This window comes from Bactrocera dorsalis, chromosome 2, assembly GCF_023373825.1.
Source record: "Bactrocera dorsalis isolate Fly_Bdor chromosome 2, ASM2337382v1, whole genome shotgun sequence".
Classification (NCBI taxonomy): Eukaryota; Metazoa; Arthropoda; class Insecta; order Diptera; family Tephritidae; genus Bactrocera; species Bactrocera dorsalis.
In genome coordinates, this window is record NC_064304.1 from 26324476 (window position 1) to 26346630 (window position 22155).

A 22155-nucleotide genomic window follows, 5' to 3' on the forward strand; every position below is an offset into this window, starting at 1 on the left:
CTTCCGCTAAGTTGACAAGCGTGAAAATTGTCGCATAGTTTCGAAAAAAGGTCTAACAATCAAACTCATAAATTATTGTTAAAATACTGTTCGTTTGAATTTTTATAACAAAGTGAGGTAGAACAGAAGCTTTTCGAATCAGAAGTGTTAATGACACTTCCTGCAAAGCTCTGCTTCTTGCTAAAAATATGCTTGCTTTTGGGTTTATTGTCTTTCTCCGTTAAAATAAAAGCCATTGTTTAGTTGATCGATGAAAGTATCATAGAATCAAAGGATTGTGCGCATGCAAAATAGTTCTGTGTTATCTAGATTCAGCCTCAAGGTATGCGGAGGTCGTTGATATTTTTTGTTTCAAAAGGCGGATTTAAGAATGAAATTCCTCCGAATTTTATATTTAGATTAGTTCAATAAAGAATTGAAGCGGACCTAAAAGTTGCCAAAATACTTGATCTGAATATAAATACTCGTTTATTGCTCACGATTATGTTTTTTGACATTTTTATATCAAAGAATCCGCCAGCACGTGTTTCGGAAATTTGTCCAATGATCTTTTTTATGATTTCTATTGCTAGGTGGTTTAAAATTTTTCCAATAATAAAATCTATGTTATACCCTTTTAAACATCAGAAATTCTTGATAATTTAAAATAAACTCTATGAATTTTAAGAAAGGGATCCTGACGTACTGAAAAGCTTAAAATATATGGCTGAATAATTTATTTTATCAGGTGCTATAACGTTTTAATCTCTCACATAGCAATCATTTTAATTTCCTTGCTGCTTTTGACGTATCTTTATTTTGAAAATACGATCTTTTGTTTGACTACAAGATCTAATCATAGAAACCATAATATAATTTTGTCGAATTATAATGCTGATGTCTGATAAAGGAGGTATGAAAGAATTTTATAAGGTACCTAAAGAAACTAATAGAAAGAAGTAGTATTCCTACAGAAAGAAGTGACGGCACCCCTGTCATTAACAAAAATTCGCCATTTGAGATCTGAAAGCATCTTTTATATGAGTATTATGCTTGATGAAATGTCTGATGAGGCCTCAGTTATAAAACACCGTAAACTTAATAGAAACATCGGCTGTAATCCACCCAGTTTGGAAGAGATATCTTCAGCATTCAAATCGCTGAAGGCTGGAAAAGACAAAGGAGTGGATAATATATCTGGTAATATACCAGTAGTTGATAATATACAAAAGCGTTGAGTTATTATTTAATGAACTGAGAGATAGATGAAATTGGGTTGTTAGTGGATAGCCTGAGTTCTTAATTTACATTTTTACTGTGGCTCAATGTGATTCCGGGTCCTCACTCTTCCTTCCATGTTTACTTTTATTAATTTTATTTATTTTATTAATTAATTTTACTCTTTCCATTCTTGACTACGAAAATGTGAACGATATATATATGTATATATAGTTCCATACCAGAAATTAAAATGTTTCTTTCTGTCTATAGGATATTCTGCTCTGGTATATTCAAAAATCTTCTAATATATTTGTGAGAAATTTATTAAATAATACACATTGTAGGCATTAAGGTGCTAGAGGGTTGAAAGTTCTCCAAAAGGAATTCGTTGAATTTTATATAGAGGCATTGAACTAAAATGGGTGTGTTCATGGGTTAATATTATACGAGTATTTCAGATTTTCCTACTTGAAACTAAGATGTAAGCTTGCAAGAATCCTTTTGTTTTTGCTTTTTTCGTATCATATGAAAACTCCTCTCTCTTAAAAAAAAAAAAAAAAAAAAAAAAAAAAACAAGTAAAAAATTTCCAACTGTTTATAAATATATTTTGGAATATTTTAGTATGCAAGTTTTACAATTTTATCCTTGACAAACTTATATTAAGTTATACATGTTGTTTAATGTAACCTTAACTTGGTTTAATGCAATTGTTGCTGGAGTATGTCGTAAGAGATATTGTCTATCTTCGTTTCGACATTCCTCTGCTCGCTTCTGCTCTCTTGTCAACGAAATTACATGTAAAAGCAACAACTTGGCGAAACAAAGCTGCTCTTACTAAAGTTGAATGCTGTAGTCCCTCTTTAAGACTAAGGACTGAACAATACAGTCTAAGTGTGATCCCTTCACCATGCTAAAGGATCAGCCATCTAACCTAAGCTAACCACTTAAAGTTCTTTCATCCCTTCCATGTATTTTTACTTGGCGTTTTTTAACTCTTACAGTATTAATATATAAACAAATAATTTATTTATACCTCTCCTTAAGACACCGGTTCGAAATCAATCTTCATTGCCTCGTTCATTTTGTCTTCACTCGTCAGCACGCGAACGCCGTTACAATTATGTGGGCGTAAGTTCTAGATCACAGCTTAAAGATTACATTGAAAACAATGGCTTGTAGACCATACAACAATAACGCTAACCAAATAAAGCAACAACAACAACAAAAACCTAATTATGCTATAGGATATGCAAATGCAGCGAATTACTAGGAAACCTAAGTTCAGCTCTAAGTTGCTTAATAAGTTAGTAGTACCTAGCAATATGTATGTAAACAAATAATAATAACGCCAACAGCAACAACATTACGCGCTTTATCAGCAAGGAGTGCGCACACCTTTTTTGCTACCTTCGCATGTGTGGTAAAATTACAAAACATTTACATTCGCTTATTTATATTATATACATACATATGTATGCATTAAGGTGGGCCAAAAAAAAAAAATAAATATTTACGCTTTTTGTAAAGCAGAAAATTTTGCAGAGCTGTCAAATTTTTGAAAGATACATTAGGGTGGCTCTAAAAATAATGATATTTTTTTTTGTAGGTCAGAAAGATTTTTGCAAGACTGGAAATATAAATAAATTTTGTTTCATTGCGTAAGGAAAAAAAATGCCTTAAAAAAGCTAAACTTCAATTGGAAATATCTTTTGAAGGCTTAGGTTTACGAAAAAATCGTCATAGATTCTTTTTGAGGAGGATTTAGCTTCTTACAAAAATCACTAAACGAAATATGATTCCAAACAGTTAAAAGCGAGTTATGAACTTTCTAGCTGATAATAAGAAAAAAATAAAAAAAAACCGTTAGGTGGAGTACCTTCCCGTTACAATAGAGAACTCGTACATCGAGAGCCTCTCTTAGAGGTGTCTATCAATAAATTTTTTAGAGTACGAAGCGAAAAAAATATTAATTTTTTTTCACCCACCCTAATGTGCATGATACAAAAAATATTATAGGTTTCAAAGTGGCCAAGGCGTAGAGTGTTGACAGTTTTTCAGAGTACGAAGCGAAAAAAAACATTAATTTTTTTTCACCCACCCTAATGTGCATGATACAAAAAATTTTATATGTAGGCGTAGAAAGTAGAGTACGAAGCGAGTGCATGACAGTTTTTCAGAGTACGAAGCAAAAAAAAAAAATTACAATTATGACCCAGCCTAATGTACTTGATACGACAAATATATGCATCAAAGTGGCCAAGGCGTAGAGCGTTAACAGTGCAGTCAACATTCATGCATTTGTGCATTTAATTTTATACAAATATATAGTATGTATGTGTGTACGTATGTATAACTCGCGATTGGTGGCGTCGCCATAAAAGTACAAAATAGCAGAAGTGCTACATATAATTGAACTGTAACGCACACACAGCTAATTTAATTGCATAAGCGTACATTGACTTGCAAATGCATATGTAAGTATGTATTTCTGTAAGTTTTTGTTTTTGTTGTTTTTCGCCTGGATTGAAAAGCCGTTTACATTCTTTTATTTTAGTGAATTGGAATTTAACATTGACACGAAATCACTCAAAGGTATTTAATTGCTCGCTTTCAAATCAAACTTACACGCAAAACAAGCAACAACTGTAACAACAAAAGTAATTTGAGTAAAACGAAGCACATAAATCTACGTGTGTATGTATGTGAGTGCATGGCATGTATTTAGAACAAGCAAGTTGCTGCACAAAAGAAATATAAACAAAAGCATTCCTTTTATTGCGTAACCCGCTTTAGTGGCGATATACAACAAACAAATTCGAAATGAAAAAAAATATTTTAATTGAAATTTAAATAAAAGAAAAATCTTAAGAAACTTAAAAAAACGATGCCAAAAATATACGGTTACCTTTGGCTCAAGAAATTTATGCAATTCATCACTTGGGTGTCACATACAATGCGAGCAAACACACAGCCAAAGATATGTGCATACATTTATTTCTACATATATACATACATATATATACATATGTATATATTTCTATCAAATGTAGCTATATAAAAGCTTTGTGTCGCGTTCGCCAGCATCTAAAACGCTTCATGTCACAAATATGTTAAGGAACTGTGGCAAATCACAAACAACAGCAAAAACACTGAAATACAATAACAACACTAACAGTTAGAACGTTCCTGCTCGGCGGCATTGTCAACTGTAACGAATTGTTTCTCATTTAACACTTGAGCCATCGGGTTCTTATTATCCAAACGAAGCCGCGCCAAATCGCCTAAACTACCGCAAACTGTAGCCATTCGTTGGGCTAAGCTTTTTGTTGCTATACAATTATTACTTAACTTCAATTAAATATAATCAATTTGGTAGCTATGCATAATTAAATTATGGCCAGATATTCAAATTGAAATAAAATTATTAGTTAAAAAATTATTACTAATTCCAATGCTCATTTAAATTGAATTTGAAAATCAAATACTTCATGTCTAATAAGTGAGACGACAGCTAGCTTTGTTATTATTAGATATGACTGTACAAATTTTAATGACTGCATTTGAAACACCTTTTTAGTTTGACTTTGGTTGAAGCTTGAAATCAAACTTTATATGTTTACTTATGAGGAGGAATAACATAAAAATATTTTTCGTACAAATAATGAAAATTTAATGAAGGTGTGTTCATCGATTATAGATTTATTGCTGAGAAAAATATTTTTTTGCATAAAAGGATATATGTATGCATATTCTGAATCATTTATGAAAACCTGAATTTATTTAAATAAAAATATATCCAAAAATATTGAATATTTTAAGGTATTGCATCAATTTTCCAATCAATATAAAGTACTTGCGTCTTAACTTGCTCATGTTTAATCAGAACTACTTAAATCGAATTTGTAGATAATTGCCAAGCTCTGCAAAAACCCTTCTTTACCAACAGCATCTAAAATTTGTTTTCTTAATTTGGACGCTGACAACAATCAGAAACGACCTTTAAAGTTTAATGGTCTAGACTTAAACTATGTTTATTGATCCTGGTGAAAATTGCCAAAAGGTGACCGCCGCGGCTGCCCGGAATTAATTTCAGTCAACAGGCTTTTTTCTACTACGAACGAATATTCTTCTCCAAGACGTTAATTACGTAGAACTGATTTCTATAGACAAGCGACATCACATAACCTTACAAAAGATAGCCCAGCGGTGTTAAATCACACGATCTTGGACACCACACATCTCATTGCAAGCAAAGCACGTTCACATCAAAATCCTCCGATGCACGCACGAAAAGGTCATTAATGCAGGCTCTATAGAGTCCTCCATTGACTGTAATAATATAGTTACGTTCGAGATCAATGCAATTTTGTGTTGCTAAAATCGATAGTAAAATGATAGTAAAAATTTCTTAACATGTAAGATTTTTTGTTTTGTAGTCACAGGATGTAGAGGTCAAACCATCACCATTTACTAAAATGACAAAAATAGCTGGACGTGATGCAAAAATCTTTGAATTCAAATTTCTAATCAGGACATCTCAAATACCACACATACCTCTTACCAGTTGTACCCGTATGAAGTGAGCATTAAGATACAAATGTGTTGGTGGAGAACATTTGCTGCGAAACCGAAAAGTTTAATTCAACAGAATCCTTCAACTTCAAATAGTATATTTTCTATGCAAACTTTTAAAGGAAATTGCCTCAGTGTAATCGCTAACTATATAAATTAATTAAAACTTAAACTAAAAATAAATTTAATTAGCATTTTATAAATAAAAGAGTTGAAGTGATTTCCTGTGAAACCAGTTACTTATCGCTTGCAATTGATTGACTGCTGCCAATATACTATATACCCGCTCAGATTTTCAGTTCTCATACATTTACATTATAAGAATATGCATGCTGCCGCACGGCATCTAAGGTCACATTAGTTTTCCGTCAATTTTCTATGTTCATGTAAATTTTCGCAATAAAAAATTGCGAACACATTTTCTACAATATGTTGCTGGTGCTGGAGCGTTTTAGTCAGTTTATGTGTTTTAAAGTGATCTGTCAATGGCATTAGTTGTTCACAGTTTGGCAAGTTCGTTGCTTAAGTCTTTTGTACTGGTGCCAGTGTAATTTGGTAACTTGAACCGTTTGTCAACAATCAAGTTGAATTAAAGCCATACACTTGGGTGTTGTCTAGCAGAGGCTAATTTTAGCACACATACGTGTACAAATGTGTGTGTGTGTGTGTGTGTAGTCAAATTAGCTGGAAAATTGACTGCATTAATATGGTAAAATGTGTTCGACGTCAATTACTCAAGGTTAGGCGCAGTTGATTGCGAATAACAAGTTCCTTAGCTACAAAGTCGTTGTATTCGCTCATTTTTGTATACTATCTGTATGTACATATGTATGGTATAAGCAGAACAATTGATTCGGTGCCAATAAATATGCCGGAAATGCAGAGCGAATTTTTGTGAAGAGTGCAATATATTGGAAAATATTTAATTTCACGCTGATATATGTGGATAGTAAACGCTGTAATGCTATGTATTGTGCATAATAAGTGTATGTGTGTGTATAATAAAAGTGTGTGTAAAGAAATAATGAAATGATTGTATATATTTTTAAATTAATATTAAATATAGATTTTAATACTTAAAATGAGTAATAATTTTTTGTTAACTGTAGAGCTTTTTTCTTCTCTAAAATTGTAATGCGTGCGACTACATCCTTTTCCTATTAAGTTGCTAAAATAAGATGAATACTTTCCTTTTGTAGTAGCGTTCAAGAAAATAATTTCTATGTTCACTGTTATTTCACTCTCATTTGACCTAAAATATATTCCTTATGGGTTAAAAGTAATAAAAATCGAATTAAGCTAAAAACCCGTTTGGGTTGTCTTCACTTACTCTTTTTAATATTTAGTTGCACTCTTGAAAATTGTGCTGCCATTAAAGTAACGCCCCTGAATAAATATGAATTAAGATTGTTAAACAAATTATAAATTATTCAAGCGCTAAAAGAATAAATGCCCTTGGTATTATTCTAAGCAATGATTATTAAACTCAAAAGCAGACACACCTTTAAATAAATAAACGCCAAGAACTAAATAAAAGAACTAATAAATAAAATTATTGTACCATTAAAAATGTTAATATATTTTTGCAATAAAATAATGGCAGAATTATTGGCATAAGAAATTTCTCATTAATATTAGTTACTGCTCAAAATTATTCTAACATCCAGAATTTTGATCACTTCTTCAAATACTAAGCGTTTCATAAGGAATGTTTAAATCACCATGTTTGAATGATATTTGTCACCTGTGTTTCAATAATCAAGTAACCAGTTTAAGCATACATATTTTAGTCTATTCAAGGAATCTGTAGAGAATACAATTTCCGGTTAGTTTTACCATACAAAAAGAACATATTTGGCATACGATTTTCTAGAAAAACAAAAATACATAGGAATTGGAGTAGAATCTACCCGATTTTATCTATTAACTATTATTATGCCGTTACATTAATTTTTTTTTTATTGGAAAGTGAAAAAATCAAATGGAATTAAAAATTGTATTATATAGTGCACTGATATATAATAGGAATATGAGAGGAATACTACGTACGAAATTTAGTAAAGGCAGACAGACAGTCACCCGGTTTTCAACTTTCATCCTGATCATTAATATAAGTATATGTATAGTATACATATATAACCCTATATCTATCTCACTTATTTAGTTTTAGGTCAGGTTAGGTGAACAAAACTATTATACTCGGTAACAACGTGTTACAAGAATATAAGAACGCCATTTGTTGTATTTTACAAGTATTTATAGCATTTATTTATTAGCATTTGGTTTCGAAAAATATTAAGACTTTGAGCCTTTGCTTATAGAAATTAACATCTAAAATTCGAAAAAAAAATAAAAACTATAGGCTCATAAATCGTTGGAATAATGTTAGATAACTTGTCAATTATCAGAAAGCTAGCAGTAATCATAGTAACTAAGAACGTAAATTGATCTCACTCACTCTCTTTTTCTCAAGTAACCTTTTCTTTAGAAAATTGCAAGTTATTGTTGTTTTTGTTAAGATTTCTAGATACTGTTTGAAGGAAAAAAATGAAGTATTGCAATCAACGAAATCTAAGAGGTGGTCTAAGAAGCGTGTTAATTCGCTCTATTTACATTAAAAGTGGGGTTAAATGTGCTGTTTTAAGAGTAAAAGATAAGGTTAGGATTGTTCAGGTTCTCAGGTTTTATTCAGTACATACTGCATTGGATTCAATATACATAACTAGGTAGGTATTTAACTTGCCATAACATTCATAGTGCAATTTCACGAGGCTTAGCAACTTCTCGCAGTGATATACGAAATCTATTTTCACTATATGTGAGGGTTTAAAAATGTGTGAAGCTATGCCACTTCAAAGTAGTTGGCGCTGAGCTGCTGACCCTTTAACATCACACTTTAAACCTATCTAGCTTTAATTTTAAAGGGCATAAAAAACTATTGAAGTTAGACTATGAAGTTAAAGAAAAATATTTTTAGATCATTTTAAATAGAAAATAATAGATAATTTTCGCATAAAAAAGGAAAACTTCGAAGACTCATTTTTATGGTCAATGTTCTTGAAGATGTCCATGTTTGATTTTTTTTTCTCAATTAAAAAATTTGATCGGATTATTTTATGCCAATTCTGATGTCAGCGGTGGCACAACTTGCAGCAATTAACGAAAATCAATTACATAATCATTTGTATCTAATTATTTGCCTTAACATACATAGTATCAGCTACATATTTACCGTTTCAGATTTTTCTAAAAACACATTGCGAAAAATCACTTTTCTTCCTTCCTAACGGAAAATAACCTGTGAAAGTCGTTAAGTGTCCGCGGCTGTGCAGAAAGTATTTATTTTATAGTGGTGGCTCCATTCTGGCCAAGCAACCACTTCTTTGTAGAGTTCCTCCTGGTAGAGCTAAATTGAAAATTCAGGCATCCCTAAAATTGCAGGCAATGGGATCTTTGAGAAAATCGCTGGCTTACTATTTTTTTCTCATGAAAATGAAATTCTTAATGCTATTACTCTAAGGTAGATCAACTCTCCAAGACTTTACTAACATATTCCACATAAATGCTATTCCTCTAAGTTATATCAACTCTCCAAGACTTTTATGATATACTCAAAATAAAAAGTTAAAACCAAAAGAAAACGAAATAATAATTGTTTGAAATGCAAATATATTCCATAGTAGTGTCCCCTCACAATTCAAGATGATAATCTTGAACTAGTTAGATACCAAAAAGTAAAGTACGGCAATTGCCATGATGTGGGGTACCATGATCTCCCTTCGCCGGACCAATCTGTCAACAAAGAATATTATTTTAGAGTTATGCATTGTTTGCGTCAGGCTATTCGTCTGGAACGGTCAGAATTTTGAGCGAACGACCCTGAATTCCTTCAACACGATAATGCACCAAGTTTTACCGCATTTTTTCCTAGCTACTTTTTAGCCAAGAACTCAATTCATATCGTTCCAATTCACCCTATTCATCTGACTATTTCGACCTCTGGCTATTCAGCAAACTCAAAAAGCTAATGCTGGCGGCGTTTTGACACGATTATGGCGATAAAAACAGACTAGAAGAAGGTGTTGAAGGTATACAGTAAAAATACTTTTCCGACCGTTTCGAGCACCGGACAAAATTACGTTTCTCGGATGGGAAGGATGAAGGGTATAAATTTAAGTTTGAGAAATAAATACAGAATTTAAATGTTATAAACAAATTTACCTAATGTCTGATTACAGAATATTACCCAAGTTTTTGAGGTAATTGTAAATGAAAACTCTTATTTTCGAAACGGAAATTTACTTCACTCGCATTTTTATCGTAAATCGAATTATACTACAAGTAATTCATTAAAGTTTTATTATAGTACTTCCTGATGCTGCTTTTCATTTTCCCTTCATATATCCGTGTTACTATTCGCTTGCATTAGGTCGCAGCCATAGTAGTGGTCAAAGTTTAATATTATAGAAATTTTTAAATAATTAATTTGAAGCTATTGTTTACATTTTTAAACAGACAAACTAGAAAGTAGAATAATGTTCACTCTTATTCCATTCAAATTACTTTTATAAATGAGACACGTTTCTTACTCATTGACCACAATTTATTTCGCACACATTATTGTTCGCAGTCCCACCTTGCAATCGTTTCGCATATGAATATCTTGCGTTCCACACTTGTCTGACTGTCACACTTGTAGTACGCAGGTTAATGGAAATGGGTAATGGGAGCTCAATTACATACTTGTTGACTAAGAAAAATGAATGTGCGCTGCCGTTGCAACAAGTGTTATAGCCATCTAATTATCATAAACATGTGCTTAAAACGAATTTCTCACAAGATCGGTGCTAAAAGAGTATGACTCGACTGACACCAAAACCACCGGCAATACATACTCAGCAAAAATGCCGTAATTCTGTTGAAATACAAACATTGTAAAAATGCAAGAAAACAAATGACATACCATAACACTAAAGTGATGCCAATTAATTTTTAATTTCTTTACTTCAATTCACAGATGTTGGCGCGAGCACCGACGATCGACACGCGGCCCGCCAGCGCACCACCAACAGTCGATCTCATTGCGGGGAATGAGTTTCTCAAGTTGCTTTTCGAACGTGATGAATCGCAGCGCGAACTGCACAGCGGTGAGCACGACGATGCCAACGAACGTGTGGTGCGCGGACTGCAGGCACGTAGCGACAGCAGAGGGGCTGTTGGCGAAAGGCGAGTGACGCGCGCCGATCATTACCAATCGACAGGCGATGCCACCACGCAGTCAAGTGATTTGGGTAATAGAGGCGCGGCGGCGCGTAGTCTTAGTTATAAGAGTCGTAATGTGCAGAACGAAGCGACAGCGACGACGACGGCGAAGACAACGCTAGCGAGCGAGGAGGGCAAACAAGTGGTGAAGTTGGTGACATCAGGTAGTAAAATTGTGTTCCTCGAAGAATACGACGACAATGACGCCATTGTGGATGCAGTGGCGCGTGACATTGATCTAAAAAAAGAAACAACACAAACACACAGTAAACAGACATCAAAGCCAATAGCGACGGAACAAGTGCCCATGCATGTTGAAGCAAATCCTAGCGATGAAGTCAAGGTAGTGGCGGTGAGTGTGTCATCATCGAGCAAACGTGGTGGCCAAAGTCGCACAACAACAACAAACAATCAATATCACATAGCTGACACAGTTATGTCAAAACAGAGCAATATATTCACCGAGACACGTGCGCCAATGCCACACACAGACAACATGCGACAGCCGCACAAGCAAACACCACATGACAACAGCGCTGACAAAAACCAGAGCGCCGACAACATGTCCGCCATGACGGCAACAGCGACAACAACAGCGCCAACTGCGCCGATGACTGCATCGGCGGCTACCTCAACGATGGACGACTTTGTGAATCGCTCACACAAAAGTGAATTCTCCATTGAGGAAGCCGAACCGTTGACAATGTCGCCACAAAAATTGCGCGGCGCACCGCATGCAGCACGCGCGAATAGTCCACGCTCACTGCACACGCCACATGCCGTGAGTGGACGTGCCGTTAAAATGGCTGCCAACCTGGATGTGGTCGACTCGGAGAATAGCGCTTCGACCAATATACAAAACGTATTGGCAGCGCCACTGACGCAGTCCGCTTCCACACGCACCGCTACTGTCACCGCACCAGCTGCATATCAGAGTGGCGCGAACAAACGTAATGGCACGTCCGCGCCCATAAATCACAGCCTGGCAAATGCAGCGCGCTCACATGTCAACACGCAAATTAGCGGTGCTGATGACATGAGCGTTGGCGTTATGCGCGACACGTCCGCAGCGGTGGCGCAAGTTGATGCCGTCAACGCTGATATGGATGAGAAATTGTTGCCCTTCCAAACGGTGATCTATCACAATACCAAGGAAGGACATGGCCCGCAGTCCCGCTCAATATCGTATAGTTCGTTGTCACAGAATGTGGAAGATTTGCATGCGTGGCGACACTCGGGCATTTTGGCCGAAGCGCAGCGCAATGTTAGCGAGAGTTTAAAACCCTTACAACGTGCACAATTGGCGCACAATTCAGAGCCGGCAAAGTTTTATTCGGTGCCATCGAAAATGTACAGCGAACCGTCGAAGTTTTACTCCGAACCAGCTAAAGTATATTCGGAGCCGTCTAAAGTTTACGGCGAGCCCGAAAAGTTTTATTCCGAACCCGCTAAGGTATATGGACAACCATCGAAGTTTTATTCCGAACCAGCAAAGGTATACTCACAGCCTGCCAAAGTCTATGGTGAACCGGCGAAAACTTATTGGTCGCCAAGCGCCGCTGGTGTCGCCGTAACGGCTTCACCGTCTACGTCAAGCTCCACAAGCAGCACAACTACAACCTCAACCACGACTACACGCCCTGGGCGTTATATGCCCTCACGCCGACCCGCCATTGTGTCACGCATCGCTTTCGGTGAGGCGCAAACCTCAACAACAACGCCGCCACAGCTTTCAGATGAACACCCACCAGTCACAATATCGTCAATATCCACTAACCAGCATCAACAGCCACACCACACGCATCACACACGTTTCCACTCGCATGCGCATAGCCATAGTCACAACAGTCACGGTGCGCATAGTTCGCATAGTGCACATGATTCACATAGTTCGGTGCATGCACACGCGCATACTCAAGCCAACAGTCAGTCCAACGTCGAAACAGCCGCGCAACCTGCTCAATCGCAATCACTATCACAGTCACATGCGGCACAATCGCAACCACGTCGGGTACTCTTCAACTTGGATAAATTGCCGTATGATTTATTGAATGCGCCGCAATCACCGCAACATCTCTTGGATCCCGACTTCTCGCACAGTCCACCGGCGGCTGTTACCTACTCATCGCCACGGCAACGCCAATGCTTGGAGTCCGCCTTCTCGGCGTCGTTGTCTCAATCAGCCTTGCAACAGCAACAGCAGCAGCAACGTCAATATTCGTCATTGTCGGACCAACATTCTAATCAAAATGCCAAAGGATTGCCTAATCGAGGTGAGTTAAGTACGAGTAGTTAGTTGCCGACAAAGTGGTACCGAATGAGTTTGCTTTATGTTAGGCGGTTTTTTATGTAAACAAGTATGTCAATATCTACGGGTACTTCGGTCGTAGAGCGCTTTTGGTTGGGTTGTTTGTTGTTGTGGTTAATGACGTATTGTAAAAATTTAGTTTTAATACTTTTAGAGCTTTTGGTCTCGTTATTGTCGTTAAATGTGTGGCTATAATGATGATCGTTATGTTATTAATGGCAAATGTGTAGCGTGTCAGCATGATTTGGATAAATTGGACACCACGTTTCCCGGTATGTGTGAATCAAATACAGATGGCTGCGACTTTTCCTCATCTCCTTCAAAAGTAAGACAGCTGAGTTTTATGTGGGGTCATTCTTAAAACATATTTTTAATGGTGCCAGTTCATTTGATTTATAAAGGCTACTTGTTCGATTCGCAACTCGAATTGTTAAATCGTATAAGGAAGAATAACTTGAGAAAGGTTTTAGACTTGTCACCACATCGTATTAAAAATTCCCCTAGACGATATGCTTGGTATATTAGTCCAAATAAAAATATTTAGTCATGGGCTAATAAATGCTTCCAAAGGATTCGCAAGCTGGCCAAAACAGAATTTTAAACCAAGGTTTCTTGGTTTACTTTCACCAACTTAGGAAGACCTATTGATTTGCGCTTTACTTGAGAAAGATATATAGAGTAATACTATTCAAAGTATATCTCGAGCGTTTTCTGGATGCCGTTCCAAATTAATTGTGCCGGCTTGACGGCCTAGAGCGAGTCCAGTCAATATTTGTGTCCTATTCTTTTGTGAGAGATTAAGAAGACTGCAGGAAATATTTAGAGCAAGGCACCGGGCAAACAATGGAGCATCTTTTGTGCACTTGTCCCATTGGCAAGACAACGCTGCAAGCATCTATGCGTGGCTTCTTGGCCTAACACATTAACCTTATCTATCTTAAACTTTTGTGAAGACGTCCTACAATAACCGGAACAAATGATAGCCGGAAGTGGTCTTTATTAAACGGCGTGTGAGACAGAACTTCCCAGCCCTTCTTTACGAAATAGTTTTTAACCGGTCTTGCAATGTGAGGCCGGATGTCGTTTTGACGACTGGCTTCGTATCTAGTCGAAGTTCCGGGCATTTTTCTGCAATCGTTGCTTTTAATTTGATGACTTGCTTCCGGTAACACTTCTGGTTCCTTCACATCGAGTCCATTTCCTTAGTCCAAGGGATATTCGTTCTTGCCGTTGAGTTTGCGAGTTGGTCAGGTTTCATATATGTTTTGTTGCGTTTAGGGTAGTCGTAATGGATCCGTTTTCAGCATCAGTCACAATTCGGTGCAAAATTACTATTTAAAGCGTTCAAGCAGCATTTCAGCCACGCAAAATCTTCCTTCAACGTCTCTTGGCTTCAATTCTATTGACATCTAATTTCCTTGTAATGCTTTTAGTTCTTCCTCTTTTAACTTTTTTGTCCGCCCAACAGGTCCTTTGTCTTTAAAGCCAAATCGCTCATCTAGAGAATGTTCACCCTAAACTTTCACCAAAATACAAGAACTTTCGTAAACTAAATAATATAGTAAAAGGGAAACTTTTAACCAATGTGACAGAAACGTTCAGTTTCACCCATAAACTACTGAGGGAGCTTTCTCAACTTCTATAACTTCAGATAAGATGAGAAGTTTTCTGGTTTTCTAAAATTCGCATGCATTTACTTACCCTTCGAAGTTCACTGAGGAATAAATTAATATTATAGGATTTTTTTTAGGGAAATTTCTCAGTTCGAGTAATTATACGTATTTTTTTGACATTCCTTAGAGCAGAGTTAGTCGAAAGGCCGATTGCACACCTGGATATTCAATACTTTAGGATGCACATAATATTTTTTGGCATATTTATAGCTATTTGTAATGCAACGCTAATAATTTACTGTTATTGTAACAATTTTACCAAGTATAAATGTTTCTACTCTTCTTCTGCTTCTTTCATTGCATTACTGAAATCTGCAGATCTAGTCAAGTGTGTTTCCAAATACAACCAACCATTAGCCCCATCAACGGCGACAACAGAGAGCAGCCACAATGGCGACGACGACAATAACGATAACGACGACAGCGGCGGCGGCGGCGGCTTGTATACGCCGACCCCAGAGCAAAATTACGAAATTGAAGAGTCCGTAAGTGTTATGACAAACGGACGAGCCCACGGTATACAAGGCAATGCGGCGGTGACTACAACGGCCAGACCATCATTTGCACTGCGCACCACGAAATTCCCCAGTCGGGGTGCGATACACCATCAACAACAACAGCACCAACAACAACATTACTATCACGGCAACGCCAACACAAATGCCAATATAGACAACAACTATGATGATAATGTGGCGCAGGTTGGTGGTTTGGATGGCGGCAGCGATGACGATGGCATTGCTGGGGATGGCAGTAAAACCGGCGACGGCGGCGACGACGACGATGCCAAGGTGGCGTATGTGGTCGAGGGACGCAACTATCGCAAGTATCGCGTAGAGGAGAAGACCGACGACGGTTTCATTGTTGGCGAGTACGGTGTGGTGGACCATAATGATGGTAATTTACGTGGCGTACGTTACACCGCCGATTCCACCATCAATCGCAGTCTGATACACAAGGCGTTGTTGACATTTCTTAAGCTCAAGTAGTCAAATGCACAGCGTAAGGTGATGGTGGCGGCATAGCGCTGTCATTGCGTACGGCATATGGCGGCATAAGTGCATACTCGATTATAAGGTGGCTGGTGGTGCGTAAAACGTATAGCGGTGGGCGGCAATGTGTGGTGCATACGCGCAGACGCACACATCAGCGCAAGCGTCTGCAAGCACATCTCTCTCGGGGGTAGTGAGTTGCTGACGCGCGGGTTGTGTGGTCATCAAAAATTTATACTGAACGCCACGCGTTGCACCAACGGCTACGTTCTGCGTGACCTAAAGCTGGCTTAGCATGCAGTATGCTGGCTGTTAAACGCCGACGCTATGACAGCTATGCGCGCCTATTCGCAGACAGCGCGTCGTTAAGCGCAAAGTATTTCTTGTCTATTCCTTGTGAGTTATTCCTTATTTTATACGTTTATTTTTATATTTTTTTTATTATTTGCAATTTTATTTTCGTGTTTTGTACTTTTGTTTAAGACCCATTAGACAAGCTGAAAAATATGTGATCCAAGTCGTACTGTAGGTAGTTTAACTAGGAAGGAATACACTAATACATATAAAGCATCTTAAGCGTATACAACTAGCATACTTAGGCACAAATACATATACATTTATAAGCGCATACTGCATTAGTATGTATGCACTCTCGTATTTAGTTAGCAGATATTCGTAAATAGCGCTCATTTTTTATTATTATTTTTTCATAGCTGATAAAATGTCAATATTGCGCATTGATTGCAATCGCTTGTGTATTTAATTTATTATAGTTTTTTGTATAATTTTTTTAATATTTATTTCAATTTTTTTTTCTGCACACAGCACTTACCAGCGTACATATGCTTGTATGTATGCGCGTGTAGTTGCTAGAGTTTAGTCTTCGTTTTAGTTAACTCATGTTTAGTGATTTATTGCAGATGAAAACAACTTGCCATAAATTCCCGTAGCAAAACAAAACATATAAAAAACAAAAAAAAAGCAAAACAACAACAAGACAGCAGTTAAAAAACTATTCGTATTTGTAATTTAGCAAAAGTGTTTTATTCTTAAATATATATATATATATCTACAAATCATATAAAATATACAACTGCTTAGTATTAGCTACACAAGTTTGTTTGTATGTCGTAACTTCAATACTCATAAGTAATTGCAACAAGTCGATATTTTTTTCTATACGGACCATCAGTGTCCACGATGCAAGCTAATAATTATTTATATGTAGCAATAATTGTTTGATTTAGCATTAATTTAAGCGGTAGACAATTGATTAGTGTTAAACGAGATTATTTAGAGACAAAATCTTTACTTGTAAGTTTTATCAGATGAACGTGTTTTCGTCGACAAAAGCATGCTTTGAAGAAACTTTAGGCGAACAAATTTATTTAGACAAAAATTGGAAAGCAAAATATATATACATAAATCAGCGGTAAATAAATTTTACATAAATACATATCAATAGTAAATAAAACTTACTACATATTTTTAGTTATATGAAATCACTACGCTTTCATTTGCAATTATAAATCAATCGAAAAGTGGTTATACTAAAAACACACAGGTATTACTGACCTAACCCAGTGATTCCGACATTGGCATCAGCAGCGCATGAGTATTATTTTTATGAGACCAGTGACTTGGAATTTTGTTATAGCTTATACGGTGACAATTTTTTTAATTTGTATCAATTATATCATAAGAACGATAGATATTTTGCCATTATTAAAAAGCAAATTCAATTCCATTAGCACGTGCTAAAATTATTCAACAACTGAGAAGATATCGTCACCTAAAATGCAAAATAACGTAACACCACTTTTCATAGGTTGACAGGCAAAGGAACAACGATATAATAGAAACCACGCACATTGAAACAAAATTTGAGTTTTGGTTATAAAATGGTGACAGATTGGTTATATGTTGGTTATATGTCGGTTATATATCGGTTACATATTGGTTATATGTCGGTTATATGTTGGTTATATATTGGGTATATCTGACAGCGCAAGCTGAAAATTTAATGCTACATACATATGTGCGATATGATGTAATGAATCGTAAGCAATAAAAAACTCAATTTAGATTTTTGTGATGATACGTTGTTTTGTTCTTAGAGCATTAAACAAAAGATCTCTCGTATAACCAGTTATTCAGCATTCGATACCTTACCCAACTAATAGGTATGAAAAAGGGTTGCTTTTGACACGACCTGCCACAAATGGCAAGGAAATGGAAAATCTGACAGTTCACTTCTATTATAAAAAAAGCCACACAATAAATAATGCGAAGTTGGTAAAAAAAACCCAACAACATAGATGAGCACCTGGAAATAGCAGTAAAAGCTCGACCAAGCGGGAATAAAAGTCAGTTACATAAAGAACACATATATCATCGAACTTCAAAAAGACACTATCTTAAAAATTTCTTTATGAAAAATCATTTCAATTCATCAATCCGTATAACCTCACTTCAGTTTACTTTCATAGTGCTGGTATGCATGTAAAAATGAAATGTTAAAAATTATCCTAAAGACTTCGAAATGGTCCCTAAAAATTACCAATCGTATTTAGCGAGTGTTTAAACTTTGAAAAAAAACCAACAATCTTGAGATTTTTTTTTAAATATTTGAATGTTTGTTTTTGGCTTAGGCGAACATCAGAGAAATTTGACATATGAGCTGGCTTTAAATGTTAAATATATCTAAAACAGAGATAGAGATAACGATAGTTTCCACCAGCCTCAAAACATCACTTGGAACGCGCAACTAGAGCATGGAAAGATTTTTTATGTCAACACAGAATGCGTTTTTCATATTGATTTTCAGTTTTGTAAATAAAAAATAGTCACTTGGTTATAAGTAGATCATGCGAATACGGAGGTTGATTGATGAGAGAAATCAGTGTTTTCATCAAAACTCGTTCATGTTTATGGTCTTTCTTTAGATCATGTCAAATAAACGCGTACAGACCTTCATCTAAGCCAAAATTTTAGTTAAAATCGTCCAAAAACTGTTTTTATTTGTATTTAAACTCACTAGCTTCTGAACGACCTGGCCCATGTTCGTCATTTAAATTGTCAGGATCATTTTTAAATCGTACAAACCAGCTAATTAATTCTCGAAATACTTTTAAGCTCCTTCAGCACATTTTGTTTTATGTGATGTGATCGACTGAAAACGTGTTCCACGGAGCGGCAATTGCAGTTTGAGGAACAAAAAAAGAATGACAAAAAGTCAAATCTGCTGAATTCGGTGGTTGATCAATGAAATTAGTTGCATTTTTGGCATAAAACTCGGTCACAATCGTAGCTCGCTGAGATAGTGCATTATCACCGTGTAAGATCTATGAATCGTTCTACCACAATTCCAGCCGTTTTTGACAGATGTTCTTACGCAAACGCCCCAATATGGCCAATTAGAACTCCTTATGGACCGTCTGTCCCTCCGGAACAAACTCATGATGCACCAAATCATGAATATCGAAAAAAGCAATGAGCTTCACCTTGATTTTTCAGGTTTTTATGGTTTCGACTCGTTTTTGTTCCCTCCATTCCGATGATTGTTAGCTTGTTTGCATGTCATACTTATAAATCCATGTCTCATCGACAGTTCCATGAATTTGGGATTGGATTTCACTTAGCAAAATACATTTTTTTAAATAACATTCACCCGAGATTTAATTACAATTTCCGGTTGCTTTTTTGTCACAATTTATATGAAGTTACCTTCTTAATGCTGTTTGCTGGATAATGCTGAACGTTGTATGATTTAGGTATGAAGTGCGGTTATTTTTGGAATAAACGTTGTACGATGACATGATATGGTCTACAGGAACTTTATTTGCTAATATACTTATTGTTTCAGAGATTTGAAATAGTTTTATAAATATTTTTTTCAACAGTAGGAATTTTCAAATATTTGTGGGAAGCTAAAATCAGAAGCGACCCTATGGTATTGAGATAGCTGCGAAATTCGATTGCTTTGAGTTAAGGGGATATGATCTAGATTTTCTGTGCTTTATCACCTTTTACGTACGTATATCAATTCTGATAACCTTTGAATTAACCTTACACACCTTTGGTGACCAGTTTGAAGTAGAAGACTTTGTTCAAGGTTATAAAAAATGTTTATTGAATAAAAAATTACAATCTGTATATAATGAAAATTAACACATTAATGGCCATTATTTGTAAAAATGAAAGTTACATTATAAAAGCTAAATAATTATTAAAAAAATTATTAAAAATAAAATGTAAGAGCCGCGGTTAGTAAATATCGAAAGTAGTATAACTAAATATGTAAATATATCTAAATATAATATAAATATATTTTAATAGTTGAATAAATAAAGACAAAACATTCGAGCATTTATTGCCAGCCGCAATATTTCCTATAAAAGGTATCAACTGCTACCTTGAATTGTTCCTTTTTTTAAATAAATGAAGAAAAACTCAAATATTTACAACAAAAACAAAAACTCGAACGAACTTGTTGTTAAGAGCTAACACGAAATGCTCAAATTTATAACTTATTTATTTGTACTAATTCTAGTAATATAAGTAATTTAGTTAACATGAAGTTCGAAATATTTCAAGCAAATACGATAACTGTAAAACTTATGCCACTAAAGTAGACATCACAATATGAACTATTTAAATATATAAGCAATTGTTTGCGAAATTAGTCTAAATGTCCGAGCGATATTATGTAAATATTGTTGTATATACTTAAAATATAATAATTTACCATCATTTGTCTCTTAATAAATGAAGTCAATAATGAGTTGAAATATTATAATTAATTACAAAATAAAACAAACAACGAACGAAAACAATCAAATTGGTTTTATTGCATTATCTTACTTTGTAAGAGCGATGGATGTAAGTGATCTACTTATTTGGTATTTATTGTGTACTTGGGTTGGTACACCTACACTGCGCCACGTATGTACAGCCTCACATGATTAGGCTGAAATAATAATGGTTATTGTGATTTTGGTATCAGGTTTGTATCTCGAGTGTATCATATACTTGTACATTGGTTATACTAATAAGGTAAATGGATTTTTCATGTTAAGGTGCTCACTCCCACAGTGTTAAACTGCCTTGAAATCGGTAAAACTGCCTGAAAAAGAGCTAAAAAAATATATATTAGCTATAGACAAAGTTTTGGGTTTTAGATAATTTGGAAGCACACATTCAGGCTTGGCATGAAAAGTTCTTATGTTGAGCGATAGACTTAGTTTTTCTACAACAATTGTATTTGAAGGTCCTTTTAGGAGTTCTTTGATCGGTTATCAATGATCTCATGGAAGTTCTAGGAACATGGGTTCGAACAACACTGTCAAGATAAATCACTTATTTTTAAAAAAAGAAAAATCGTGAGCTTTGGTTGCACTGAGATGGAATATGCTTCACAAATAAAACAGTTAGGAAGAAGTCTAACTTGCACAGTTATTCGTTCTTTGTGTTACGGGATATCAACTTTTCGATACCATTTATGTAGTACGATTTGTATTTTTCTTCAAAATAAGTCTCAGTTTCGGGGATCACCTCTTCATTCGACGAAAATTTCTTCGCAGCGAGAATATTTTTGAGATCTGAGAACAGGAATTAGTCGCTGGAGGCCAGATCTGGAGAATATGGTGGATGCGGAAGCATTTCGAAGTCCAATTCATGTATTTTGCCACTTTCTTTTGCTTTAAATGCGGTCGTTTTTCGGCGGTTTCGAAATTCAAACGATCCAATAACGCTATATAATAATCGGCGTTGATTCTTCCTGTTGCCTTTGGCCCTTCCTATTTCAAGGTAGTCAATAAAATATATTCCGTGCTGTTTCGGTTTTCCACTCGGATGACTGTCGCTTTGACTTGGGAGTAAAATGTTGATGCCACGTTTCATCCATTGCCACACATCGGTGCAAAAACTGGGATTTAGGACGGAGGCTTTTCCATTGATCTGTTATAATTATTTTAGTTAGTCATAAGTTGGTTGGTTCAGTGTTCTTTTCAACATGTTCCAAATTTTGAAGTTCTAATTAATGGTTTACTTGGGCTTATGGGTTTCAAAAAAAAAGTTTTTTGTAAAAATTTCAGAATTTCTTTGTTAATTCTGTATGTTTGTAACATTCTAATAAAATATTTCATT

The 22155-nt window shown here is 35.6% G+C and overlaps 1 protein-coding gene across 2 annotated transcripts in view; it reads left to right on the forward strand.

Moving 5' to 3' along the window:
• The window catches only part of LOC105233901 (uncharacterized), a 66503-nt gene extending 45557 nt beyond the window's left edge, over positions 1–20946 (forward strand). For both annotated transcript variants that reach the window (XM_019993044.3, XM_029548384.2), the window contains exons 3-4: positions 10791–13308; positions 15335–20946. In XM_019993044.3, the coding sequence (XP_019848603.2) occupies positions 10791–13308; positions 15335–16005 (3189 nt within the window). In that variant the 3' untranslated portion in view covers positions 16006–20946. The remainder of the gene's footprint in view (positions 1–10790; positions 13309–15334) is intronic.
• The last annotated feature ends 1209 nt before the right edge of the window (positions 20947–22155 follow it).